At 47.4% G+C, this 25,177-nt stretch overlaps 1 protein-coding gene across 1 annotated transcript in view; it reads right to left on the reverse strand.

Annotated features, from left to right (window-relative positions):
• The window catches only part of IQCA1 (IQ motif containing with AAA domain 1), a 159,203-nt gene that overhangs the window by 16,533 nt on the left and 117,493 nt on the right, over window positions 1–25,177 (reverse strand). Inside the window, exons 14-16 of the mRNA XM_021678956.1 lie at window positions 20,573–20,680; window positions 17,282–17,481; window positions 3,752–3,838 (exon numbers count right to left, since the gene is read on the reverse strand). Coding sequence (XP_021534631.1) covers window positions 3,752–3,838; window positions 17,282–17,481; window positions 20,573–20,680 — 395 coding nt within the window. The remainder of the gene's footprint in view (window positions 1–3,751; window positions 3,839–17,281; window positions 17,482–20,572; window positions 20,681–25,177) is intronic.

Consider the following 25,177-nt stretch of genomic DNA (forward strand, 5'->3'; position numbering starts at 1 on the left):
ACAGCTGTGTGACCTTGAGCAGATTGCTCAATTTCTCTGAGCCTTAGTCCCTACATCTGAGAAATGGGGATAATTATAGAGCCTAGCTGACAGGGATGCTGTGAGGATTGCATGGCATAATGTGTCTGTCTGACAAAGTGCTTACTAAGGGATAATCGGTATCTTATTCTGCAATATAAGTGCTGGTAGGAAACAATGCCAGGTCTGCTCTACTTCAAGGTTTTTAAGAGACAGAAAAGCTGGGGGCTTTGCTATTTGGAGGAAACTAGCAATTTGCCAACAGAGCTCAAAATGACTGTCTAAAAATCTCCCATCGGTTTCCATTATGGTAAATGATAATTCTTCATCTACTTAGCTCTGAGAAACTGCCTTTGGGCTCCATGCCACTGAAGAAAGCCCTCTGCTGAGATTCTGGAAGAAGAGACCTCATAGGAATATCTATATCTATGCCAGGAAATATCCTACTGCACTTGGATGAGGCTTAGAGAGTTTGGCGATATTCAGGGTTCATTTTACCAGAGTGAATCCAAAGCCCTCTTATGAAGAGTGGTTATTTTAAATAAAACCAACCTTTTGCAAATGCAGGAGCAGTGGCAGTTTGGGTGGTGGGTAGTGAGGGAGGAGAGTTTGGGCAGGCTTTGTAGCACTGTACGGGAGTTTCCCCAAGGATGCAGGCACCTGAGCCTCGGGGGAGAGCCCTGGGCTGGGGATGGGGTGGGGCAGTCATTGGTTTGGGTGTGATTTTTCAAGCCATGAGATGGTGCCCAAGGAGGGCAAGGGGAGAGAAAGGGGCCACAGGCCTGGGATGGAAACTCAAGGAGACACAGAAGACACAGAAGGAGATACAGAAGACACAGGAGGAGACACAGAAAAAAGTGTTGGTGGGGTATGAGGAGGCCAGGGCTACGGAAGCTAAGGGAAGAGAGGCAGTTTTCAGGATGTGGTCTGGAGTGGCCCGGGGGTTGAGGAGGTGTGGTGGGCAGATATGGGTGTCCACGTTGTGGGTGGAAGCACGCAGGAAGGTAGAATGCCTGGCACTCAGGGGCATCCCAGCTGGGAGCGCCATCCAAATGGGGAGAAGGGCTTGGCCTCTGCATTCAGACAAACCTGTTTCTGGGTCCCAGCACTATCCCCAACACACTGTGGCTCCCTTGGAACCTCTGTCCTCTTGTGCAAAACAGGGGAAGACGGCTTCCTTCCCAGAGTTGCTGGAAGCTTCCTTGACATAGGAGTTGATAGGAGTTGTACCCCTGGGAACCTCTTCCTTTTCACAGCTGTCCTAGGTGTTGGGCCTGGGGTCCCTGCACCAGGGAGCTCAGCTTCCCAGGGCAGAGCCAAGCTCAGTAGCCATCGCGGTCAGCCTGGACTTCTTTCTTGCTTTGCTGCTGATGACTGGGTGATTCTCATACATTTCACCACCTTGGAATCCTTAACCTAAAGGTTGAGGCATCAAGCAGGGAGTAAGTCACTGTGAGTGAGACTTTTTTTCCAAAGGGAGATTCTGGAATCCCTCCAATGCAGGCGGCAGCCACTGCGGGGCGGCGGAGGGCGGGGGGGGGGGGGTCTGTGTTGTAGCTGTGGGTGGTGGGCTTGGCAGCCTCCTAGTTTCTTTGCAGATGGACCTTCTTCTCTGTGCCTCAGTGCCTTTGGGATCGTGGAACCTTTGGGACAGAGGCTGGACCATGGTAGAAGGAAGGCTGTTGGCTTTCCCAGGGGTGGCCAAGGGAGCAATGAGAAGCTGGTTGTGATGCCTCCGGCTTTCCTGTCACCTGTGGATGCAGGTGCTGCCCTTGGCTTTTGGTGGCTACCTTCAGAAGGCAGGTGGACAATGCTCCAGACAGCTCCGGCCTTGGTGGCTGAGGGACTTGGTAAGAGCCTAAGTCAGAGGCTGGGTGTGGGGAAGGAGACCAGAGGTGGTCCAGCCCTGACCCCGGAATTCCAGGAAGGCAGCAGGGGCAGCCTGAGGGGCAGGACTTGGGGGGGTGAGCGGGGACACCTCTTCCCATGTACAGCTGGAGGAGGCACTCAGTGATCACCCCACCCCCCCTGCAGCTCTGTCTGTGTGGGATGGCTCAGGACTTTTGGGAACCCAAGGAGCTCTTCTGTTTGCTGACCCTCAGGTATTCTGGGAATTATCCAGGGAAGTGATTCATGCTCTTCAGCACCGTTAATTCCCCTGACAGATGACAGACTCTTCTAATGAGGAGCTGGACAGAACAAAGGTCTGATTTGTCCACTGCAAAGACTCTGCCACCAAAGGCCTTCATTTCTTACCGGAATAACACTAGCCCATGGCTATGTTTGTGGGAATCGGAGCTTGGGCTGAGTCTCTTGGGATCAGCAACAGTAGGGCCGGGCCAGGCAGGAGGCCTTTGCCAGCCACCTGCCCTGCACAAGGCCTCCCTTTGTGGGAGGTGTCTGCCGAGCCCGTATGTCATTCCCCACCATCAGCCCTGCCCCCAGGGCTCCTCTGGCTCTCTTACAAATGAGCATTTTGCGTTCGCCTTGTTCCCCACAGACCCTGGGGTGCAGACGCTGTAACTGCTGATAGCAAAGCCACAGCCTGAGGGGGTCATGGCAGAGAATGCTAGGGGCGCCCCATGAACTGGAGGCTGTGCTCTCTGGAACCCTTTAGTTAAGTTGTTAAGGAAGTGGGTGCTCAGAGAGGTTGAGTTACTTGCTCACAGACACACAGCCTGCTCAGGTGAATGGCAGAGTGAGCCCGGAACCCACGTCCCCTACTCCCCAGGCTGATGACCAGTGGGGGCGTGAGGAGCGCTTGCCCATTAAGACAAGGTTTCTGATGACGTCGGGTGTGTGACACCTTGGATTACACACGCCCCCCACGCCTCTTTAGATTTCTGATCTGGCTCATAGTAACGCCTGCCTTCACGTGTTCATACGTGGGGACTTTCTTCAATGTAGCAACTTGGCCAGCAGAGGGAGCGAACTCCCAGATTCCCGGATTTAATAATGAATGAGTCCTCTTAAGAGTTCCTGAAATGACAGGGCAATCAAGGCTCATTTGGGGAAGAAAAGATGGAGCTTTCATTCTTTATCCAAATCATCTCTACCTGCTAAAAATGATGTATAATACATAAGGATCGAGAGTGATTAAAATCCTTATGAATTTAATCAGAAATTCACAGTTAACCACTATTTGCTTTGGTGCAAATTGATGTGGAATAACAATCATGTGTATCTGCAAATTTTTTTTTAACTTGTGGGAAATTTGCTGGTGATTTGTGGGGGGAAGTTCGGGGGAGGGGGGCCTTCTAAAGGAGAGAAACGAAGGAAGGAAGCAGTTGAGAGTGGGCTCCCCGGAGGCCCCAAATGTAGGCACTTAGCAGTTCTGTCGAAGGTCTTTGTTCATAAATTTCGGGCCTTTTCTATTTATTATTATGAACAATAGGAAATCCTAATAATAACCCCTATGTGTGCCATTTGCTTTAACCAAGGAAAATTCTCTGAATTGTTTCTTACCTCTGAGTCACATGTTTGGGTCCAAAGCTCCTCCTCCCCCTTCCTTCCATAATTTCCTTCATTTTTTTCCCCTAAATTATTCCTCATAAAATCAGACCATTGAAGTTTTTCAAATACAGACATGTATAGGGCAGAGAGAGACAGCTGCCCCTTCATTCCCTTCCTCCCTTAAAGAAGACGTTCTTGAAAAGTGAAGACAGTCCCCGGTAAGAGTCCCCTCGGAGGGGGACAGAAAAGGCCAAATGGAGAAAGATCTAGAAGCCCTCACCATCCTTTCTGCACTGGGGACTTTCTTGTAGAAGGTTTTTTCTGTGTCTCCGATCCATACCACGGAGGGCTGGAGCTCCCGGGCCACCTGCAAGGAGAAGGAGAGACTTGGCTATAAATGCATTTCTCTCTTGGTCCCCAACAAACAGCAGGACTTGGTGGCTCCCCGAGACGGCTCTGGGGGGTCGGGGGGGCCTGGAGGGGCTCCAGGGCATGACCGCACCCCTCCTGCACAACAGGGCAGGGGCACCACCCTGTCTCCTGTCCCACCTTCGGGGTGGGACACACACCCGTGCTGCCCATTCTGCCCTCGGACCCGGAGCCTCAAATTAGTTTGGCTTGAAATAAGCCAGTCGTGTTCTGCTGCAAACAATCGGACATTTGGGCCTTGAGTTTTAATTACAGCCTACTTGCTGCTCCCAGGTTCATTCAGACTCGCTCATCACGAGAAAAGCTGTTTCAGCACAAGGGGCCCCCGTGACGCTATTTGTTCGCCGATGTGCGGCTGAGCCTTTGTGGCCGAGGTTTTGCCTGGAAGGTGGCTCTGAGCCCCTCCACGGCGGGCAGGGCTTCGCGCCAGCGCTGGGCCTTACCGTGGGCCTGTGAATAATTGCCACTCACCGAACAATCTCTTCAAAGCGCCCCCACGATAGCAAAGTTTGGGTATTTTTGCAACAATTCGTGCTTTGTGCAAAATTGTGACAGATAAAAGCCGTCTCCGGCCACAGCAAATATAGCGTTATGTACTCCTATTTTTGTATTTCTTAAACCATCGTTAGGTCAGCAGGCGTGAGTTTTAACCAAGCCAGGCATTTAATAAATGACGGAAAAATCACTAGGTGCCCCATGGCCATGTCCGTTCCTGCAGCATCAGGTGCCGGGGGAAGCGGATTACGCACGCTTGAAGACAGGAGTGCGTGGAACTTGATCCCGATGCCGGTCTGACCCCTGGGCTGTGTGCCTTCATGGCCCCACGCTCACCAGCACGTTCAGAGAGGAAGCAGGACTAGCCGGCCGCTGTCTGGTAGGCCTTAATTTTTAGACACAGAGCCACAGAGTTTAAGACTCCAGGATCGCAAGGTGTAATCCCGGCTCCTAGGTGGCGTGGCGGGGTGTGATCATCACGGCGAGTCAGCGAGCGGCCGTGTGCTGGCCGGGGCCACACGCGTCACACCGTCGGGGCCAACGCGGACGCAGCATGGAACCAGCACGCCCTCCACCTGATGACAACTCGTTCACGCTACACTACGCCACTCTGCTCAACCAGGTTTTACAGATGGTGAAACTTAGCGGGAAGACGTGAAGGGACCTGGTCCAAGTTCACACAGCTGGAGAGTGAGTGGCAGAAGCAGGACGCAAGACCAGGCTGCCCGCTGCAGAGTCCGCTGGAAGCACGGCCATGCCCACAGTTTCCCTCCTGTACGCGAGCCAGACCCTGGGCCCCCCTCCGCAGCTGTCTGTTCTCTGGGCTCCTTGCCGTCGGCCCCCCGACTTTACAATGTGGCCGGCCTGCTGCAGAGGGCGGGCTCCACGGAAGCATTGTTCTGCTAAAAGCTATTTTAAGTCCAAAGCTTCCCTACTTCCAGCCCCCAAAGAAAATAAGAAAATGAGATGCTGGGTTTTAAGCTTCTTAGAAAAGAGACACTTTATAATGACAAAGGCAAAATCTTACTCTTTTCACGCCCTCTGAAAAATCGTAGCTTCGGAACAGAAAGCAGCAGTTTTCACATAAACCGTTGTCTAGGGTCTTTGGCTAATCGTGTCCTCGCCGGGGCAGCGGGCCTCCCCCCTCCCGTGTCCACTTGGCAAGCTGCAGGTTTCCACAGCCTGCTTTTCTTAATGGGAATTGTACATGCGAGCACCAAGAAATTCCGTGTGACTTCTCTCCTTCTGCTTCTAACCAAGTAAGCAACACCGAGGGTCCTGAATGCAGGAGTCTCCTTAGCTTGGGATAATTTCAACACCAGCTGTCTTAATTCCAGCACCTGATTTAAAATTGTTTTGGTCACAGTGTTGCATTGAATGTGCCTGCTAACAATTGTCCCGTGAACTTGTCTGCGCCGTCGGAGCTCGTTGGGAAATTACGCACTTTCTGTAAGTTTGCACCTGCACCTGTTAAGGAATGGCTTTGACAGGACCGTCCACCTACTTTGGGGCCCATGGGGCTGTGTGGAGGACCTTGGTGGGGACGTGGTTTGGAAGGGCTCAGTTCTTATCAAATGAAGCAGAAGACGTTTCCCCAGCGAGTGCTTTGACGATAACAATACAAGGAATAATCGTGTGCCAAGTGCCTGGATCTCCACGCCATCATTTCTGTCCTCGCTTGTCGTGTCCCCCATCCCATGCCAAGCACGTCCCAGCATCTCCCCCTTTATATACGAGGTCACTGCTGGGGGGAGTCATATGTGCGCCAGCACTGGAGAAATGTTGGAACCCGGAGTCAGACGTGGGTCTGCCTGACCCCCCCCCGGACCTTCTATTAACTCGGAGTCACACGGCCGTGTCCCCATGGTAGACAAGATGCCCGGTCAAAAGCATCTCATTCCCCTTAACCCATTTCCTTCTCTGTCCCCTGTCATTCCAGCAGGAAGAACTCTAAAACCATTACTGTCTTGTCCTCCTGAGCACGCATTTTCCATTTTCCTGACCTTCTGCAGTCACGAGCTGGCCGGAGGACACCTGGCAGCCATGCTCAGCTCCGGGGAGAGAAGAGAGGCACGGAAACTGGGCACCCCCATGCGGACAGCCTCTCCCACTGGGAACCGTCTAAGGGATGAGACTTTTCCTTGGAGAAAAGAAGACTCAAGGGGGAAACGAGCTGTTTTCAAATAGTCAAAAGGCTGTCGTGGGAGACAAAGATTGGCTTTACTGTTTTGAGCCCAGAATGAGAGCTGTTCTCACATGTCTCCCTTCATTAGTGCTTGCGGAGGAGCTCTGACGTGCCAGGTGCTGTGCTCAGTGCTGGGCTCCCTGCCCTCTAGGCCCTGCCCGTGGGCAGGGAGGGCAGCTTGTGAGGGGGGCCAAGGAAAATGGGGTGTCAGCAAGGATCATTAATGACAGAAAGAAGGAGATGTGGGTCAGGCTGGCGACCAGGAATGGAGATCACAGATAAAGGTTAGAGCAGAGCTTCTAGTGGTCTCTAGAAGATCACAGAGCCTAAAGCAGGGGACGAACTGGCCATGCTGGGGACAGGAGCCAGGGCACAGGGTTAAGTGTGCCCTCATGGGGCTGCTCGGGGTCACAGAGGCATCACCAAGGCTGTCATCATGCTATGGAGCTTGCTTTTATCCTGGAAGCTGTGGAGAGTCTGTAAGGACTTGAATGAAGAACTTTGATCCTAGTCATGTTCTAGAAAAATCCCTCCAGTGGGTGTGTGAGGCATGACGGGCTGGGCAGCTGTTCCTGGGGACCTGGGAACGTTGTTGGTGGGCATGTGGGAATGGATGGTGGGGGCTCACAAGTGACGGAGGAGAGTGGATGAGCCCAGCATGGGCTGTGGGGTAGGGCCAGGGGTGTATTCAGGCACCGATTCAGCAGGAAGGCTCAGGCTGAGAGGGAAGAGCAGTGCCAGAGAGAACAAAAGGCACAGAAGAGAGAGCCGTCCCCTGAGCCCAGGGAGGTCAGAGGCGCAGGAAGGCAGTGGGCAACAGTGGCCAGTGTTGGCCTGAGGGTTTGGCATTCTGGAGGCCACTGGTGGCCTTGGCAGGGCATGGAGGGGACAGAAGCCAGGTGACAAGGGGCTGAAGTGTGGATGGCCAGAGACTGAGACAGAGAGCGTTCTTTCAGAAGGATGGGGAGCATGGAGACCTGAGGTGGTGCGGGATGGGAGGGGAGTCAGGAGAGGACGACCCTGGAGGGAGCAGGGCTGTCCCCCTTCCCTGGGGAGAGGCGGGGACGGATGGTTGCTGGCGCAGGCTGCACGTCTCTGAGACTAGGGATATTTGCAGATACTAGGGGCAGACAGATCAAACTTTGAAAACATGGAAATTCGTGGAAATTTGGTCCTTTCTTATTGTTACTGCAAAAGCAGTATTCATTAGCAAAATTTTCAGAATACATATTCAGACACATAGACAACACACTGCCTCCTCTGTTCAAGTGAATCGTCAAACATCTCCTGTCTTTACAGACCATCTTCGACGTGCATATTTGCCAAAATGAGATTGTGCCTCAAACACTGCATTACATTCTGGATCACCCAATATGAAATTTATGTCTCCAACATGATTTTAACATGAAGTCCCATAATTTACTGAGTGAACCTCCTGTTTCTGAACCTTTGGGAGGTTTCTGCCTTCTTACAAAATTAAACAGTTTTGGGGGCACATGATGGGTCATTCCCTTAGAACGAGGCCACACCCGCAGCTGCTGGGTCTCAAGGCTTGTGTTGTTCACGTTTTCGCCCACATTGTCAACCTGCCCTCCTGGAAATTCTCTGCTTACGCTCTCTCCAGCCGTAGGTAAGTGGATCTGTTTTTCTACATGCCTCTCCTGAACAAGTATTAACAATAAAAAACTCTTTGCCAATTTGTTAATGAAGAATGGTATCCTTTGCTCTTTTAATTTTCATTTAGCAATGAAAAGCCTTCATTTAAATTACCCACAGATAGTTTGAGGTCATGGGCAATTAGATGTAATTAATTCATAATTGAACTTTTCAGAAGTTACACAGAACAGTTCACTCCAGCTGCCGGTAGAGGGCTCTTCAGTCCTGTCAAATATAACTGCAGGGCTTCAGTTAGTGTCAATTCAGGCATGAAGGCGAATTTCCAGCAATGAGTGTTTTTTTTTTTCAAATTCTGGGGAGCTCTATCAAACAATTAAAGACTTCTCCTTCCATGTGAATTTGATGGCTTTGATCTTTTGTAATCTCTAAAGAAACGCTGTCAGACATTTTCCATCAGAATTAGATTCTCCTGGATTACAATATGATGGCTCCTCGATGAAAACTGTGTCCAGCATGCTTGGATTACTAATATGATTTGCCCAAATGACTCCTGGAAGCTTTGGAAGTTCTCTCTGAAAATGTCCTATTTTGCTTGCCTTAGAGAACCTGATGAAAAATCAGCTATTTTTCCCCGCTAATGGTTGAGTCTCAGTTTACCAAACAGAAAAGAACCACCCACTCATGCATCCAACCATCCATCCATCCACATACCCACTCACCCATTCTCCCATTCATCCACACATCCACCCACCCACCATCCATCCATCCATCCATCCACCATCCATCCATCCATGCACCCATCATCTATCTATCCAGCCACCTACCCATCCACCTTTCCTTCTTTCCTTCTATCTTCCCATCCACCTACCCACCCATCATTCCATCTATTTACCCTTCTTTCCTTTGTCTATCCATCCATCAATTCAGCCCTGTACCATCCACTCATCTACCCACCCATCCATCCATCCATCCATCCAACCATTTGCTGTGGTGTGATCAAGCTGTGATGTATCAAGCTCAGTGGTGGGAGACAGGAGGGTCTGGGGACTGAGAGACAAGGTCCCTGCCTGCAAAGAGTGTGTAGTTTCTGTGTCTGAATGGGAATTGCTGGGCACAGACAGACAGCTACCAGTGAGTTGCTGCCATGCTGGGGAGGAGTTGGAGAGGTGTGGGTTACTCGGGGAGAGGGGAGGCTCATGTTCCCAGACTGGACTCACTTGGATTCTGTTTAAGTACTCAAAACATGAACACATTTTGTTCTGTATTTCCATTATTTAAAAATATTTAAAATTTCAATTTCCTTGCATTACCTTTTATGAGATTGCCGAAATTACTTCAAGTCCTCACTGGGTATTAGCTGGGAAAAACCATAAATGATACTCAAAAGAATTGTAGAGGTGTACTAAAGGGTCAGGAGCCCGGCTGGACTGACCCTGTATAGAAAGGAAGGTAAACTGAGGCAGAGGAGAGGACCAGGAAGGAGCCAAGATACAGGTCCAGTTGATAGACTGTGGCAGATGCCGTGAGGGGAGTTGGGTCAGCGCTAGCCATAGGAACACATTGATGTTATTGCTGATTATCGGGCTGTATTCAAGGGGAAGGTGTCTGAATGCTGGTAGGCATTAGGCTTACAAGTCACCTGGACTTCCCTTTGGAACTCCTTCTCCTCCCCGGCTCACTCCCAGCCACACCAGGGCTAATGGCTTCATGCCAAACTGCACTGACTGAGCTGACTTTGAGCAGCACAGCCTATGTGCATGGCTCTCCTCAACTTCCCATGGCACATTCTAGCTGCATCCAAGGCCTTCCCTGCTTTAGGTGTTTCCAAATTGGTTAATAATCCTTTAATACCTGTGGATTGACCCTGGTCCTAGTCCATCCCCATGAGCCTTCCACGGAACAAGAGCAGATGGACACGGTGATTCACAGCACACAGAATGCCTGCACATCCTTAGTGACAGACAACGCTCGGGGCATCCACGGTCTGGGGACCTCCCTCCCTGCAGAGTCCACTCAACCCTCCGTGGGGATGTGGAGACACTCTGTCGCTTCAGCTCAGTTTTGCTGTGAACCTAAAACTGTTTTAAAATATAAAGTCCACACTAAAAAAAAAAAAAGGTTCTGATGTGCATGTGCACTCCCTTCCTCAACCCGAAACCATCTCCATGCTGCAGTGAAAGGTGACCTGGCCTTTGACGGCAGACCCATTCAGGACTTAGGGTCACCAGCCCCTTCCTTCTGTTATTTTCATCCCTGGTGCTGCACCAGAGCTCCTAAATTCTGTTTCTGTCTTCTCCCCTCCCCTCTCTCCCTCCTCCCCTTCTTTCAAGGGAGTATCTCTGTGTTTTGGGGTCAGGTGTAGTAGGTGTTTGTTTTATCCTGATTGAATTCCACCTTGTGAAGGTGATTCCCATAGTTATTACATTTATTACATATCTGTATGTTTGAAAAAAAACCATCCACAAACAGCAACAATGTCTTTGTTTGGGTTATTAACCAGGAGTGTAAGTTTCCATGAGCTATAGAAACATAATTGGTTGGGCTCTCCATCACCTGACTCCTGGACCAGCTGTTTATACCAGCACATCTGGGCAAGATCCCTTGGCATGCGGCCACAGGCTGTTGGCTGTGAGCCCAACGAGGAGCCCCTGGTGGGTGGTGCCAAGGCATGAACAGCATCCTGGCTTCTTTTTGTCCAGACATGCAGGCCAGTATGGGCCACGTGGCCTGGATCCGCCACTGCCGGGTGTTGGGGGGCGGCCTCCCTCCAAGTCTGGCCCTCACTGGAGGAGAGGGAGGGCTCAAGGACCACAGGGAGGAGAAAACATCTCTCCCAAGACCCGGAGCATGAGACAAGGAATTCTCTGCCTGATCTGCCTCCCTGGCTCTGCTGGCCTCCCCTCGGCCTTCTCCTGGGAGGACTGGAGGCTCAGGAGAAGGGGGTGCTGGACAAGGGGGAATCGGAAGTCGTGGAAACCCGCCGGTGTGCCAACAGCATGTGGGAGCTTCCAGTTCCTCACCTTCTCACGCTGAAGTGTCCCCAGCTGACACTTTGACCCAGAAATGCCCTTGCCCTTGGGTCACCGTGAGGGCATGGCAGCCACAGGCTGGGCACGACGGAGGCTTCCCTCCCTCAGCGGCCCGTCGGGAGCCATGTTCTAATGTAGTTTTAGTCAGATTAGGCACTCTGAGCCTCACTTTTCTTGTCTGCAAAATGGAGACTTTAATTCTTGCCTCACCGGGGATTGGTGCAGTTAAAAAGGAAAGTGTGTGTAAAACCCCTTTGCATGTGCCAGACTCCAGTCCAGAGGAGAGTCCTTCCTGCTTTTCCATCCCGATTTACCATTATGAAGACCCGAGGAGGCTGGTGCCTTGCCTTGATAGGTTCTTCATCTTCTTCTTCTTCCTTTTTTTTTATTTTAAGATTTATTTATTTTAGAGAGAGACCAAGACTGTGGGGGGGGGGGGGGAGGAGGGGCAGAGGGAGAGTGAAAGTGAATCTTAAGCAGAGTCCATCCTGAGCGTGGAACCCAATGTGGGGCTCGATCTCACGACCCTGAGATCATGACCTGAGCTGAAACCAAGAGTCGGAGGCTTAACGGACGGTGCCACCCAGGCGCCTAGATAACTTCTTTTGTCTACACAATATGTATTAAATAGTAATCATTTATCACATTTCTTAATTCTTAGATATATTTCTAATATTTCCCCACTAAATAGATGTGTATTCTTTTCCACATATAGCTTTAGCATAAGAGGGAATTTTAGATAACAGTTGCTTACTTGTACAGTAAACTCATTTCTTCAAGGAACTCCCTTATCCGAGCTGTTAATGTATTAGCATTATTGTGTAAAACAAAGGAACCCACCAAAAATAATGATCACAAAATGGACTGGAATTTGTGCCCATGAAAGCAAATCAGAGGCGTGTTTCCCCACTGTTTTCCCGCATGCAGAGTGGGCTGGGTGAAGCTCTGAGTGCCACCAACCAGAAGCGTGCTTAGGAGCGGTTTCCTAAGAGTTGCATTCTTGATTTCCCAGAGATTAATTCAGGGACAGGAATTCTTTACAAGGAGACGTGATGAGTAACAGGCCCTTCTGTTATAGTTCACCTTCTCCTGCAAATGCCGAAGATCCATATTCTGTCACGTGCCTGCTGCAACCCATTCCATGGCTCACGTAACACAGGAATGCACCATGGCTTCCTGCCCTTGATTTTCTGGCCCAGGCATAATTTCCCACTTTTCTTTGGTTAATTAAAAGCAAATACCTCTTTGCAGGGCAGATAACTGCTCTATCAATCATGCCAGGACACAGTGGCCTCACTGAACGTGATTTCTAATTGAACAATGCCCACTCCTGAGACCTTTGCGTCTTTCATTCATCTGTTATATACATGGTAAAGGTGACGCTTAATGAGGTATGTGTCAGGCTCTCTGACATGGAGTGACCTTGTTGGATAAATACACTCTTCCATGTTTCGAAAATGATGTTTCTTCCATGTTTCTAACATCTACGTGATGTTAGAATGCAATGATTCTAATAAATGCAAAGATAGCTCACTTGATATCAAGATAACCTCTCTGCAGCAGAAACAATAACTTCTTGAGATAGAGCACATCAGGATCATGCCATTGGCTCTGTCCTAGGGTCATACCAGGAGCAAGGGAGCCATTTGGTAGGAGGGAGAAGAGGCTCACTTTAGCCCTACTTCAGTTAGAGGCAGAATAATGCAGTGATTACACCTGGCGGCTCAGGACTCAGACTGCGTGGGCTCACGTTGCAGCAATGCTGGCCAGGGAAATTACTTTAAATGCTTTGTGCCTCAGTTTTCTCATCAGTACAATGGGGATAATGACAGTGCTTCCCTCATACGGTTGTTGTTGAATGAGTTAAAACATAGAGAAGTGCTAGAACAGGATCTGGTATATATGGATGCTTATGAAATGCCAATAGTTTAATATTTATGTGCTCCTGTCTGTTACTTGACAATGTCAACAAAATTAGGTATTTAGAATGAATGCACTTAGGGTTTTATTTCGGGGTGGGGGGAGGAGGCAAGAGGATAGGTTTCTTTTACTTTTCCTCTGAAGCACTTAGTCCTTAGAGCCTGATGGGTAAGCACATGAGGCCACAAGCCAGGCTGCTGGGCTTTAAATTCCAACTCGGGTTCAAATCCTTGGCTGGCCTCAGAAATGTGCTTGCATGCTGGAAGACTCTGAGAAGCTCAGTGGAGAGCAACAGCTGGAAAATCAGAAGAACTAAGCACACACCTTAGTCTTCGTCAAGTTAAAGGTGCTTGTTAAATACCTCAGGCTTTCCATTTAAGGTTCATTAAAGTGAAGATGATGTTCTAGGCCTAAGAGACTTAGACTAAGGGCACCTTAGACTAAGGGCAAAATCAAAATAGACCCACAATAACAAAATGGAAAGCAAAACCTTTGCAAGCTCAAGTTGATCAGCCAGTAATTTAACTGCGTGTCAGAACAAAGCCCAGCATGCCCAGAGTATCAACAACATATCATCCACAATGTCTAATATGCAAATAGCAATTATTAACGATATGAAGAAACAGGAAAATTGACACACGGTCAAGGACGGAATTCAAATAGAAACCAACTCCAAGATGACCCAATGTTGGAATTGCAGACAAGAACGGTAAAGCCTCTTAAGTTGACTTAAAGGAAAAGATAGTCATATTGAATGGACAGATGGAGAATTGCAAGACAGAAATAAAAATCTATAAAAATAAGCAAAGTTAAATTCTATAACTGAAAAACAAAATGTCAGAAATACCAAAAAAAAAAAAATCCACAAGATAAGCTTAATAGCAGAGTGGCAATGGTAGAAGAAAAGGTAGGTAAACTTGAGTACAGACTAATAGTAACTATCCAGTGTGGAAACTAGAGAGAACAAGACCTGAGTGACTCATGGAACAATATCAAGCAGTCAAATATACATGTGATTAGAGCGTCCGAAGGAGAGGAGAGAGCATGGGGCAGAAAGAATATTTGAGGAAACAGTGGCCAAAATTTCCAAAATTTGGCATGAAACATGTATTTATGGATTCAATGATCACAGTGAGCCACAAGTAGGTTAAGTCCAAAGAAAAAACAAAAACAGCCAGCACATCATAGTCAAGCTATAGTCGACCAAAATAAAGAAAAATACTTACAAGCATTCAGAGAATAATAACACACAATATACAAGATCAACAGTTCGAATTTCTGATAACTTTTTATCAGAAATTTGGAGGTAAGAGGATGATGGAAGTACATCTTTAAAGCGCTGAAAGGAAAATGTAACCCAGAACTCTATATCCAGCGAAATATGCCTTCAAAAATGGAGGTGCTATAAAGGCATTTAAAAATAAATCAGATGAAAGCTAAAAAAAATTTGTTGCCACCAGACCTGCACTGAAAAAAATACTGAAGAAGTCCATCAGCTAAAAGGGAAATGACACCAGGTGGGAACTTGGATTGGTGGAAGGGAGTGGAGATCACTGAAAAGAATAAATATGTGAATGAGTGCAAAATGCTAAATCCCCCCTGACGTAATTTCTTTAAAAGACACATGACTATTTAATATAAATAATGTAAAAATAATACCACTCAATTGTGGTGTTTATAACATTTCTAGATGTAAAATGTATGATAAAAACATAAAGGACACAGGATAACAAATGGATTATATTGTTCCCACATTTTATGTAAAATCCTACAATATGAACTCTACATACACTGTGCTAAGTCAAAAATGACTGTTGTAATCCATAGAGCAATCACTGCAAAATAAGAAAGAGGCACTGCTAAAAAGACAACAAAAGAATCCAAATAAAGTAATAAAAAGTACTGAGTTAACCCAAAAGAAGATAGGAAAGGATAAACAAGAATAAAAGAAGAGATGGGACAATGGAGAACCAACAGCAAAATGGTGGACCTAACACAACCAGATGAATAACCGCATTTAGTGTAAACTAAAGGCTCCACATATGTTTTCAGGGTGAATAAGAAAGCAAGACTCAACTACGTGCTGTCCACAAGAAATGCACTTTAACTCTAAAGACACTGAAAATAAAAGAGTTATCGAGAAAGCTGATGTGGCTCCATTAGTATCAGGTTAGGTAGACCTCAGGACAAGGAGTATTGCCAGAGACAAAAAGGGACCTATCATAATGATAAAATAACCAAACAGGAGGTCGCACCAATCCAAAACGTGGACACATCTCCTAACAGGCTTCAACATCTGTGAAGCACAAGCTGACAGAACGAAAGGGAGAAATACAGAATTCCACAATCATGGTGGGAGGTTTCAACACCCTCTGGCAGTGATAGGACAAGTAAATGACTGAAAAATTAGAAAATGAACAAGCAAGTCACAGAACGAGAGACAATATTTGCAATATGTATGTCTGGCAAAGAACTTGCATCCAGAACATATGAAGAACTCTTGCAAATCACAAGGCCAACCATGCAGTGAAAAGTAGGCAAATGACTTGAACAGATATTTCAAAGAAGAAGTTATACGAGGACCAAAAGACCCGTGAAAATGGCGACAACACAATTGGGGACACTTTTCAAAGCTTGCACTTAAAATGTATCCTTAAGATCTGTGCATTTCACCGTATATAATTTTTACCTTAATAAAAATAGTGCAGGAGGGCAAAGAAGAGAAGGACCTAGGTTTGAACCCCAGCTCAGCCACGTGATCTCGGTGGCCTTGGACAAGTTACTGAACCTTTCAGAGCCCCAGTGTCTTTATCTGTAAATGGGATGAGGATGGACTCTTCACGGGGCCACTGAGAAGATTCAACAGAACACCACAAAGAGGTGACACGGCTGGTCCATAGGAGGAGAGGCGCCCTATTAAACAGCTTAGTGGTCTTTACTCCCCACTCACCTTCCTCCCCTCCCGCCTCCCAGCTCTTCAAAATTCTATTTCCACGGATTCCTGCAGGACAAGCAGCGGAGGAAAGGAGAGTGGGAAATGTCCCAACCCACCACAGTGGTGGAGACCATGTCGCCAAGAGAACAAAACCCCATCGCCATCATGTCCTCGCTCTGGCTGTCAACATGATGTGGAAAAGGAACCATTCCTACGGGCAACTGCTCACATATAACCATGACTCAGAGCCCCCGAGAACTGACACCTTGCCCCAGGTGTGGGGGACTCCTTGCTAGGTGGGCATCTTCATGCAGTGAAAGCTGGCTTATCTGGCATTCTAGTAACTAAAAGTGAATTGAACAGCATAAAGACAACCTTGAGGTACTCAATGAAATAAAAATTAAATCCTGTCAAGTTTTAATATTAAATATGAATATTCTGTAATAAAATGCTTGAAAACTTGCTAATCCGTTTGTGTATATATGCATATTACGTCCCTATCTATCAACTACCTATCTACCTTCAACACCTGTCTATTACCATCATCACCCATATCTAAATGATATCAGAGAATCATTGCTTTTAGGGCTGACAGTATCATTTGGTCTGACTGTTTCATTTTGGTGGCATAAGACAGAGATGCAGGGAGGTGAAGAACTTGTCTAAGATCCTGGGGCTCGGTAGTGTATGGATCTTTTAGGATTTCCTATCCTCCAGCCCAGATATCATGGAGCATTTACTCCCCTGTGGTCAGTTTAGCTTCCCGCAGGCTTTTGGTATCACGTGTGTGAGGCGCAAATGTGCCCAAGGAACCATACCCTGGTAACTCACGCCATGTGTGAAAGAGTACCCAAAATGCAAGAGGCTGATGTCTTATTGAAGGAAGGTGGGCTGGAGATAGAAATTGTGGTTTTCGATTTCAGTGACACGTGGGGACATTTCAGGAAGGATTCCTGCGGTGGGAGGAGGTTGATTTGGATGGGACAGTAAGGGTTGTTTATGCAAAGGAAAGCGCTGTTTCTATCTGTTGGATGCTCGGCTAGATGCAAGGATGAAGTAATTTATAGCAGGATGCGATGGGTGCATCAGCCTAAGGAAATCATCTGCTAGGGTCCGTGTTCGTGGGAAACTAACGGCAGGATTTGAACATGTAATTTGAACAAGGGAGGGGTACCGGGAACCAAGAAAGGCAACAAGTACCTTGATGACCACATGCAGCATCATTTGCAAGCCATTTTTGCCAGGGTACTTCCCCGCAATGTTAGCTGCCGACAAGTTGAAGAGGTTGGCTCCCGTTTCGGTGCAGATGGCGTGGACCAGCATTTTCTTCCCTACCCCCGATGGCCCTGCCAGCAGCAGGGATTTCACCAAAGGAGCCTTCTCGTGCACCGTTGCAGAACCTACAAAAGGCAGAGACAAAGGCTCTAAAATCCTGCAGAGAAGCTCAGTGACTCTGAGACGAGGATCCCTCAAGGCTGTTCCTCCAGTGTCTGGCCCCAGTTTTCTGCAACAGTGATAAATGCGTCCAAAGCATTTCTAACCGGAGGCACATCCCCCGTCTGAGTTGGCCTGTGACACCTTTGATTTGTATGTCAGGGCTCAAGGTGGGGGCCACCAGGATCTCCTTGCTTATTCTGTACGTGGCTTTCCCTGCTACCCCTCACCCTATTTCCCCCACACTCATAATTCTAAAGAACATTCCTGCAATAACTTACCTCTGGCATTTTTTCTAGGGTGGGGGGTGGGTTTCTCTGCTTGTTGGCAGTGGCCTTATATTCTTTGAAAGCTTAGGAAAAGGAATGTGGACATGCAGCCGCAGCCCGTAAGGGGGCTGGGAATGTTCGTTAGTGGTTCTCAGGAGGGAAAGGGGAGAAGTAAGAGCCAGGTGTAAGTAGCCGGACTTCCTCGGTGTGCCCTGGGTTCCAACCCATTGGTGAAGTGCCTTGAGTTACTACGCAGGCACTTGGAGGCCGGCCACACTGCCCATCTCCTCCGGGCCAGAGCGGGACTCGGGCTCGAGCATCTTCTGTTGTTCTGAACACACGCGGAGCGCACGTTGGCACGAAGTAATTATGAAATGAAATCCTGGAAAGTGCTGTGATCAAAGCATCTACTATCATGTGACTTTGCTTGGGGCAGCGGCTGGGCACTTTTTGATCAGCTGTGAATACATCCATAATACGATTATTATTGTGCCTTTCTCTCTTTTTTTTCTTGTGTAACTGAAAAGATATAGGGAATTTACCAAATAATCAGGAACAATTTTTATGGTTACCCAACATAAACTTGGAAGCCAGTTTTGCGCGAGTTCTGTTTAAAATGCAGTGACGTAGGCGTGCTTTATTTGTGGTCAGCGAGGGGTACGGTAACGTAATATGATAAAGGAGATTCTGTTGCTCACGATCGGAGACAGACGCCATTCACCGGGTGGTCCATTCAGCCCCTGGTATTAGGGGCTGCTCAGTTCATGGCCCTGGCTGGGGGCTGGTGGGGAAGAGTCGGGACTTGCTGTACAGAGTTTATGGCCAGGACGGGAGCTGAACCTGAGTGGACGTGACCAGAACGGGAGGCAAATAGTGCTGAGCTCCGTGAGAGCCACAGAGGGTTCAGAAAAGGGCGGGGGTTAGTGGGGGAGCTCAGGTCCGACTTCCGGGAGAGGGTGGAACCTGAGCTACCCCTGAAGGAGCAGAACTGGGACGTGTAGAGACAGGACCCTTGAGGGTGGCACAGTGACTGCGGGCCTGCAGTGGGAAGTCAGGCAGGTGCCGGGGAGTGGCAGATAATTCTCGCTAGCCATGTAACAAGGGACAGCAAGGGGCTGGGGAGGGAGACTGATGCCAGCCATAGGGGTCCCTGGGAGGTGGGGAGGGTTGCAGATGTGCCAAAGGTGCTGGCCGAGCGCCCTCCTCCCTTCCTTTTCTCCCTCCATATTCTGGGGGGCAGTCATATTTCTGGGAGGGCGAATGGGTGAGCGCTAACCAGATGTGTCCTGGGTGCTCTCATATCTGCCCAGGGGGCTTGGAAAGCTCACACCTCGTCCTGGGAGCCCTGGCTGAGGCTCTTGGGGCTCTAGAGGCCAGTGGGTGCTTGTTTTGCCTGGCCATGGTGCAGAGTGGCCTCACGGCGTGTCCTCAGGGCCCTCTGCAGAGTGGCCGGGTTGGCTAGTCCTGGCAGTGGTGACTTGAACACAGGGCCAGCAAACACATTCCGTGTTGCCACTGGATACGATTTTAGATCTATGAAATTTAAAGGAAGCACCCGAAGGCAGATCTGTGAATGTTCTCGTCTGTCTGGCCGGTTTGTGCCTTGCAAACACACACACCAGTCCCCAGAAGAAATCCCTGCTGGCTCTGGGACCTGGGGAGGTCAGCAGCCCGTAGGGACTTCGGGTTCCTCATTGACACGAGGAGGATTCAGGTGGGATGCTTCCTGAGCATCCTTCTTCTGATGCTTTTAAGGCCACTTGGAAACAATATCCATCGTTTTGTATCCTCGAGCCAAGGATCAAACATACTGCCCCCTTTAATGATGTCTTAGGAGTTCCGTTAACAACATGCTGGGTCTTGGTGCTCTCTGCTCTACTGTTTTCCATCTCACTGTGATGAGGGTTGAGGGCTAATTATTTTATTTGCATGGACATCATAAATATTGCATATCTATTTGGTTGACCCCAGAAGTATCATATAGTTATTTATGATATATACTTTGTATATATAAAATTTATGTTGAGCCCCAATTCCACTTACTACTTCTGACATTAAATTAAAAGAGGAATGAACCATTTCTTGCCAATAGGTCTAAGTCAAAGGGGAACAATATTATAAGTGCCCAAACTATTCCCGTATTATTTTAAAGCCAGTTAAACAAATAAAACACGATTTCTATTCCGGAATTGTCATCAGAGCCAAGCCTGGCTGCCCCAGATGACTCAGGTCATACACATAAAAAGGTTATTAAAATGATAAGCGTGAAGGAGAGCATCAGAGAGCCGCCCTTCCTGCACCTGCACCTCAGAAGTCTGGTCCACTGGTCTGAACAATCATGATGGAATCTTATTTAGCAGTTAGAGTGGATGTCAGTGAAAACCAGTAGAGCCTTGAACCTTTAGATTCATGAAATACACTTTCACTGATTCATGAAAGGCCGGCTTTGTTAAGGACCCAGTAACAGAAGCCTGTGTATAAAAGGCAAGCCTAACATTAGCCCTTTGTCTAATTTGATTAATTTTAATTGCAGGTGCTTGCTTTGGTTATTATCTCTCCAGATGATTGCCGACAGGACTTTCAGCCCAGAATGTTAAGCAGGCACTCAGAAGCGGTGCAGACGTGCTCCCCGGGTAGCACCTTCCTGTGCTCTCCGGGATGCACGGTTGCAATAGAACTACCCTCAAAATGATCAGCACAAAGAATTCAACCAGGAAGATGCTGCCAAAGGCACCAAGCAGTGCACTCCTGCTTCTAGGAAACGTGCAACAGGGTGTGGAGACTTTACCTAGTGGCAAGATCCCGTACAGGGCGATGAGCTGTCTCACATCCAGGAGGGAAGGCATGGGTTCTATGGATACCTGGCGAAGCGTGGTCCCCAGGTAACTGTACTCTCCTGGAGGAACAGAAACAGAGGATAAGTAAATGGGAGACTGTGCTGGTCTGAGCTGCATGATCTTGGCACCTGCAAAACTAACACAGAATACATAGTCAGCATTTCTGAGCAAATAGAATGGTGTTGCAGGGAGTCATGGAGAACACATCTTCTCTCAGTAAAGACTTGAGAAAACCCGTCCAGTCATGAAAGCGCCGCTATCTCCCTGTAGTAACGGGGCATTCTATTGAGTAGGACGCTAACCTCCTAGGATTTCTAAAAATAACCTTTGACTATTGAATGACTGAAGTGGAACTAAGTTCTAAAATGAAGGACGTACAAAGTAGACTAAAACATGGTAGGCTTTATTTAATTTATACTTATATTCCAAGCAATTATGCCTAACATTGGCATAAACTTTAAAAATAAATTATTTAAGATCAATGTGGAATTTGTATTGGAGCAGTGTAAATCTGAACCTAAAATGCAATCATTTGAAAGGAAGGATATGAGTCTAATTTAGGATAAATAGAAACATCTCCTTTTGCGGGTAATATTCATTTACATTTTTATCATTTTCAAAGGATTACCAAAGGAATAATACAGAAATAAATCTTTACAGGTTTAATTAGAAGGCATCAAAGGTCTTAATTGTAACTAGTCATAAATCTGAAGTGTTATTTTCTAACTAATTTAGATAAGGTCACCAAGAAAATTAGTTTGCCTGTCTCCATTTGTCATGAGGAGGGACCTTTATATGCTCATACAGTTCTCTCTTGATTTGTACCTGAATCTGAAGGAAAAATATTCAATGCATGAGTCATAGTGTCTTGATCATTTTTTTTTTCTGGCTTTTTCTTTCTATAAGAAGTATGGATCTTGCAGAGTTTTTGATGTTCTATATGTATGTCCAATAGAATGCGCTTACATGTATGTGAATTAAGAAAAACTTTAAAGCATTTCGAATGCTAAGAAAATTAGAATTAAAGACTAGATAATGCTGGCTGTTTTGTTGTGGAGGGCAGGCTTTCAAAGCTCCCACATGAAAAAAAAAAAGTCCTTGGCAAGGACAATGGGTATTGGTGGGGAGAATGAGTGATAGTGAAAACTTCCATTGCAGCTTCCGATCCCCGAGCTTTTTAATGAGCAGGTAATAAATAGGAGAGTGGTTAATTTCGCCTTCACTAAAGCAGGAAGAGATCCTGTAGCCTCCATTCAATCCAGTGCTTATTGCTGTAAACATGACATTAGAGGTGATCTGAAAGTGACCCCAATTTTCCTGCTTAAATAAATCCATATTAATACCCAGATGCACCATATTTTCTAGGACCTAACAGATTTTGTTTAGACACATCATATTAAGTTGAATTAGTGGGTGGTGGTTCTGATGGAGTGAAGGACACCACCAGCCCCCGTTGCTTGCCAAGTGTTGAGACTCATCCTGAAAGCGTGTGGCTGTGTTTCGCCATAAACCCTTCCCTTCCACTCAGGCAGAAGTTAGAAACTTCAGGATTCCCTGCACAGATCCCAGGTCTTCTGCCAGAGAGGGAAGGAAATGGTGGCTGAAAAGGCATTTTAAGTACAAGGCATGAACAAGGGCAAGAAAGCCTACAAAAGTGGACGGAAAAGAAACAAGGAACGTGTTACGGGTGGGTCTGACTGTGTTTCCTTACAATTCCTATGTTGAAATCCAGATCCCTGATATCGCAGAATGTGACCTCATTTGGAAATAGGACCGTTGCAGATACAACTAGTGAAGGTGAGGTGATTAGGGTGGGTCCCAGTGCAATATGACCGGTGTCCTTTATAAAAAGGGGCCATGAGCACACAGGTGTGAAGCTGGACGCAGGAATGGGGAGATGCAGCAGAACCCCAGAGGCTACAGCAAACCTCCAGGGGACAAGGCGAGGGATGAAATGATGAGGTCATAGGAGCGCAGGGACATCGGGGCAGCCAGGCAGGAGGGCTGGCAGTCGGGACAAGAGAGACGTGGGGCTGGGGGGTGCATGTAGCTTCTAAGCTACAGCAAAGCAACAGCTTCTCCCTCAGCCCTCAGAAGGAACCAGCCTTGCCGACACCCTGATCTTGGACTTCTGGCCTCCAGACTGTGAGGGAACGCTTGTGACCCCTGTTACAGCAGCCCTAGCAAACTGGTACAGAAGGAATCAAGTAATGGAAGAGAATGGAGACATCAAAGCAGGAAAAAAATAATGAGAAATAAAAAAAATATTTGAGAAATAAGGGTGGGATCAGCCTTCCATTCTACCCCACACAGCATCACAAAGAGTATGAAGAAGAGAGCAATTTATAACAAGTCCTAGCTTCCCAAATATGCTCCTCGGGGACCAGGGGCAGAGGCCCAAGAGCAGATGCTGCTGGTCGGTGTTTGCCGCCCCCCCCCACCACCCCCACTCCACCAGGGCTGCACACGAACCGTCTCCCAGCGACGAGGACGGGCACGCGTGTTACATGGTCATGGGTCAGGAGTATGGACTTGTTCATAAGCTGTGTGTGTTGGACCCAGGCGGCCCAGCTTCCGGGACAAGATCAGCAGAGAGACGGCTCCAGGTGGACTCGGGGTTGTGACAGCTTTGCTGAGATTGTGCAGGACCTGCTGGGGTGCCGCCGACTCCGAAGCTCTGCGGGGGTTTCATGTGTGTGAATATGTAAGTCATACCATCTAAGATGCTGAGTTTTCTCCTCTGTAGGGCAGGCCCTGAACACCAAGGAGAGTACGAGAAATACTAACTCTGGCCTCAGGTCAATGTTCCCCCAAAGGCACAGGGACTGAACCATGGGTGGGGCCGGATAATTTAGGGGAATATTAATTTGTGTTTGCTCTCCTTGTATTTTGGCCTCAGGCAGTGGCCTTGCACTCACTGCTTCTGTGATGTGGCCTGGTGGGGGGACACCCATAGAGACACCATGAAGTCACAAGCCCTCTGATTGGCAGCCCCCCGAGCCTGCCAAAGACTGGGCAAGAATGTCACCACCAGCAACAGCAGGACAATAACTAGCTCGGCACCAAGCCAAGCATGCCCCCTGAATGCCCCATCTCTTAACTCACTATTCACAGTGATTTGACGAGGCAGGAGCTGTGATTGTTCCCCTAATTGTGGAAACTGAGGCACAGAAGGATCATACAAAGGGCAAGCATCCTTCAGAAGGCGAGGGGTGAGGGAGGGGATATTCTGTCTTTCACGTTTTATTTCTCTTAAAGCATTATTTATTCATTCTTGGATTCATTATAATTTATTTTCTAAAATGATTTTTCTCTTTATTTCTAATATTCCTTGGGTTTTGTTAGCTCATTTCTGAGGTTTTCTAATTCCATTCTATGTATTCTTACAGTTCTTCTGTAATTTTCGTATTGTATGTTAGCTTGCTTGAGAGAGTGGGCTCCATTTATGTGTCTTTTTGTGATGTTAATTTACTCCTCATTCTTCTTTTTGATAGAAACGTTGCATGGGCTTTGATCTTGGAGGTTTCCATTGCTTAATTTTATGTGAGATAGTATTTTTTCTACTTTTAGAAGGAAGTTTGATGTGGGATAGCTTTTTAAATGTCATAGAGCCCCCGCTTCTGTTGTTTCCAGAAAAATTAAACGCATGGTGGTGTGCTTTTTGGAGGTGGCCAAGCCCCTCCCAGTTCTGGCTGTAGTTGCTGCCTTGGTCCGCTGGACCTCCCTGTGAATGCCTGCTGGTTATTTTGGCATTCTTCTGCTCTGTGTCCCCAGCTCCTTGTACTTGGGGTTTGAGGGGACACCTTGTCATATAGTTTTGGTGTAAATGTTGTCCTCAGGTTTCTGCTTTTGCTATCTGGTTGCTCTGCCTATTTTTACATGGGGGTTTGGGATGATCTACTGCCATCTTTCAAGCTAAGGATCTTAACTAGGAAAAAATAAGGAAAGCATGGAAAAGCCCTCATGGCAGTTTGACTGATTTTGTTTTAGACTGGGTCATTTTCTTTTTCTTTCAATTTTTTAATTAAAATTCCAGTTAGTTAACATACAGTGCAATATTGGTTTCTGGAGTAGAATTCAGTGATTCATCACTTACATACAACACCTAGTGTTCATCCCAAGTGCCCTCTTTAATAGCCATCACCCATCTAGGCCTTCCCCCACCCACCTCCCCTCCAGCAACCCTCAGTTTGTTCTATATCTTTAAGAGTCTCTATGGTTTGCTTCTCTCTTTTTTCTTCCCCCCCTTCCATATGTTCATCTGTTCTGTTTCTTAAATTCCACATATGAGTGAAATCATACAGTATTTGTCTTTCTCTGACTGACTTATTTTGATTAGCATAATACTCTCTAGCTCCATCCACCTCGTTGCAAATGGCAAGATTTCATTCTTTTTGATGGCTGAATAATATTCCACTGTATATATATTTACCACATCTTTGTCCATTCATCAGTCAATGGAACTTGGGCTCTTTCCATAATTTGGCTAATGTTGATAATGCTGCTATAAACATCAGGGTGCATGTACCCCTTTGAATCTGTATTTCTGTAGCCTT

Source organism: Neomonachus schauinslandi, chromosome 3 (genome assembly GCF_002201575.2).
Source record: "Neomonachus schauinslandi chromosome 3, ASM220157v2, whole genome shotgun sequence".
NCBI classification, from domain to species: Eukaryota; Metazoa; Chordata; class Mammalia; order Carnivora; family Phocidae; genus Neomonachus; species Neomonachus schauinslandi.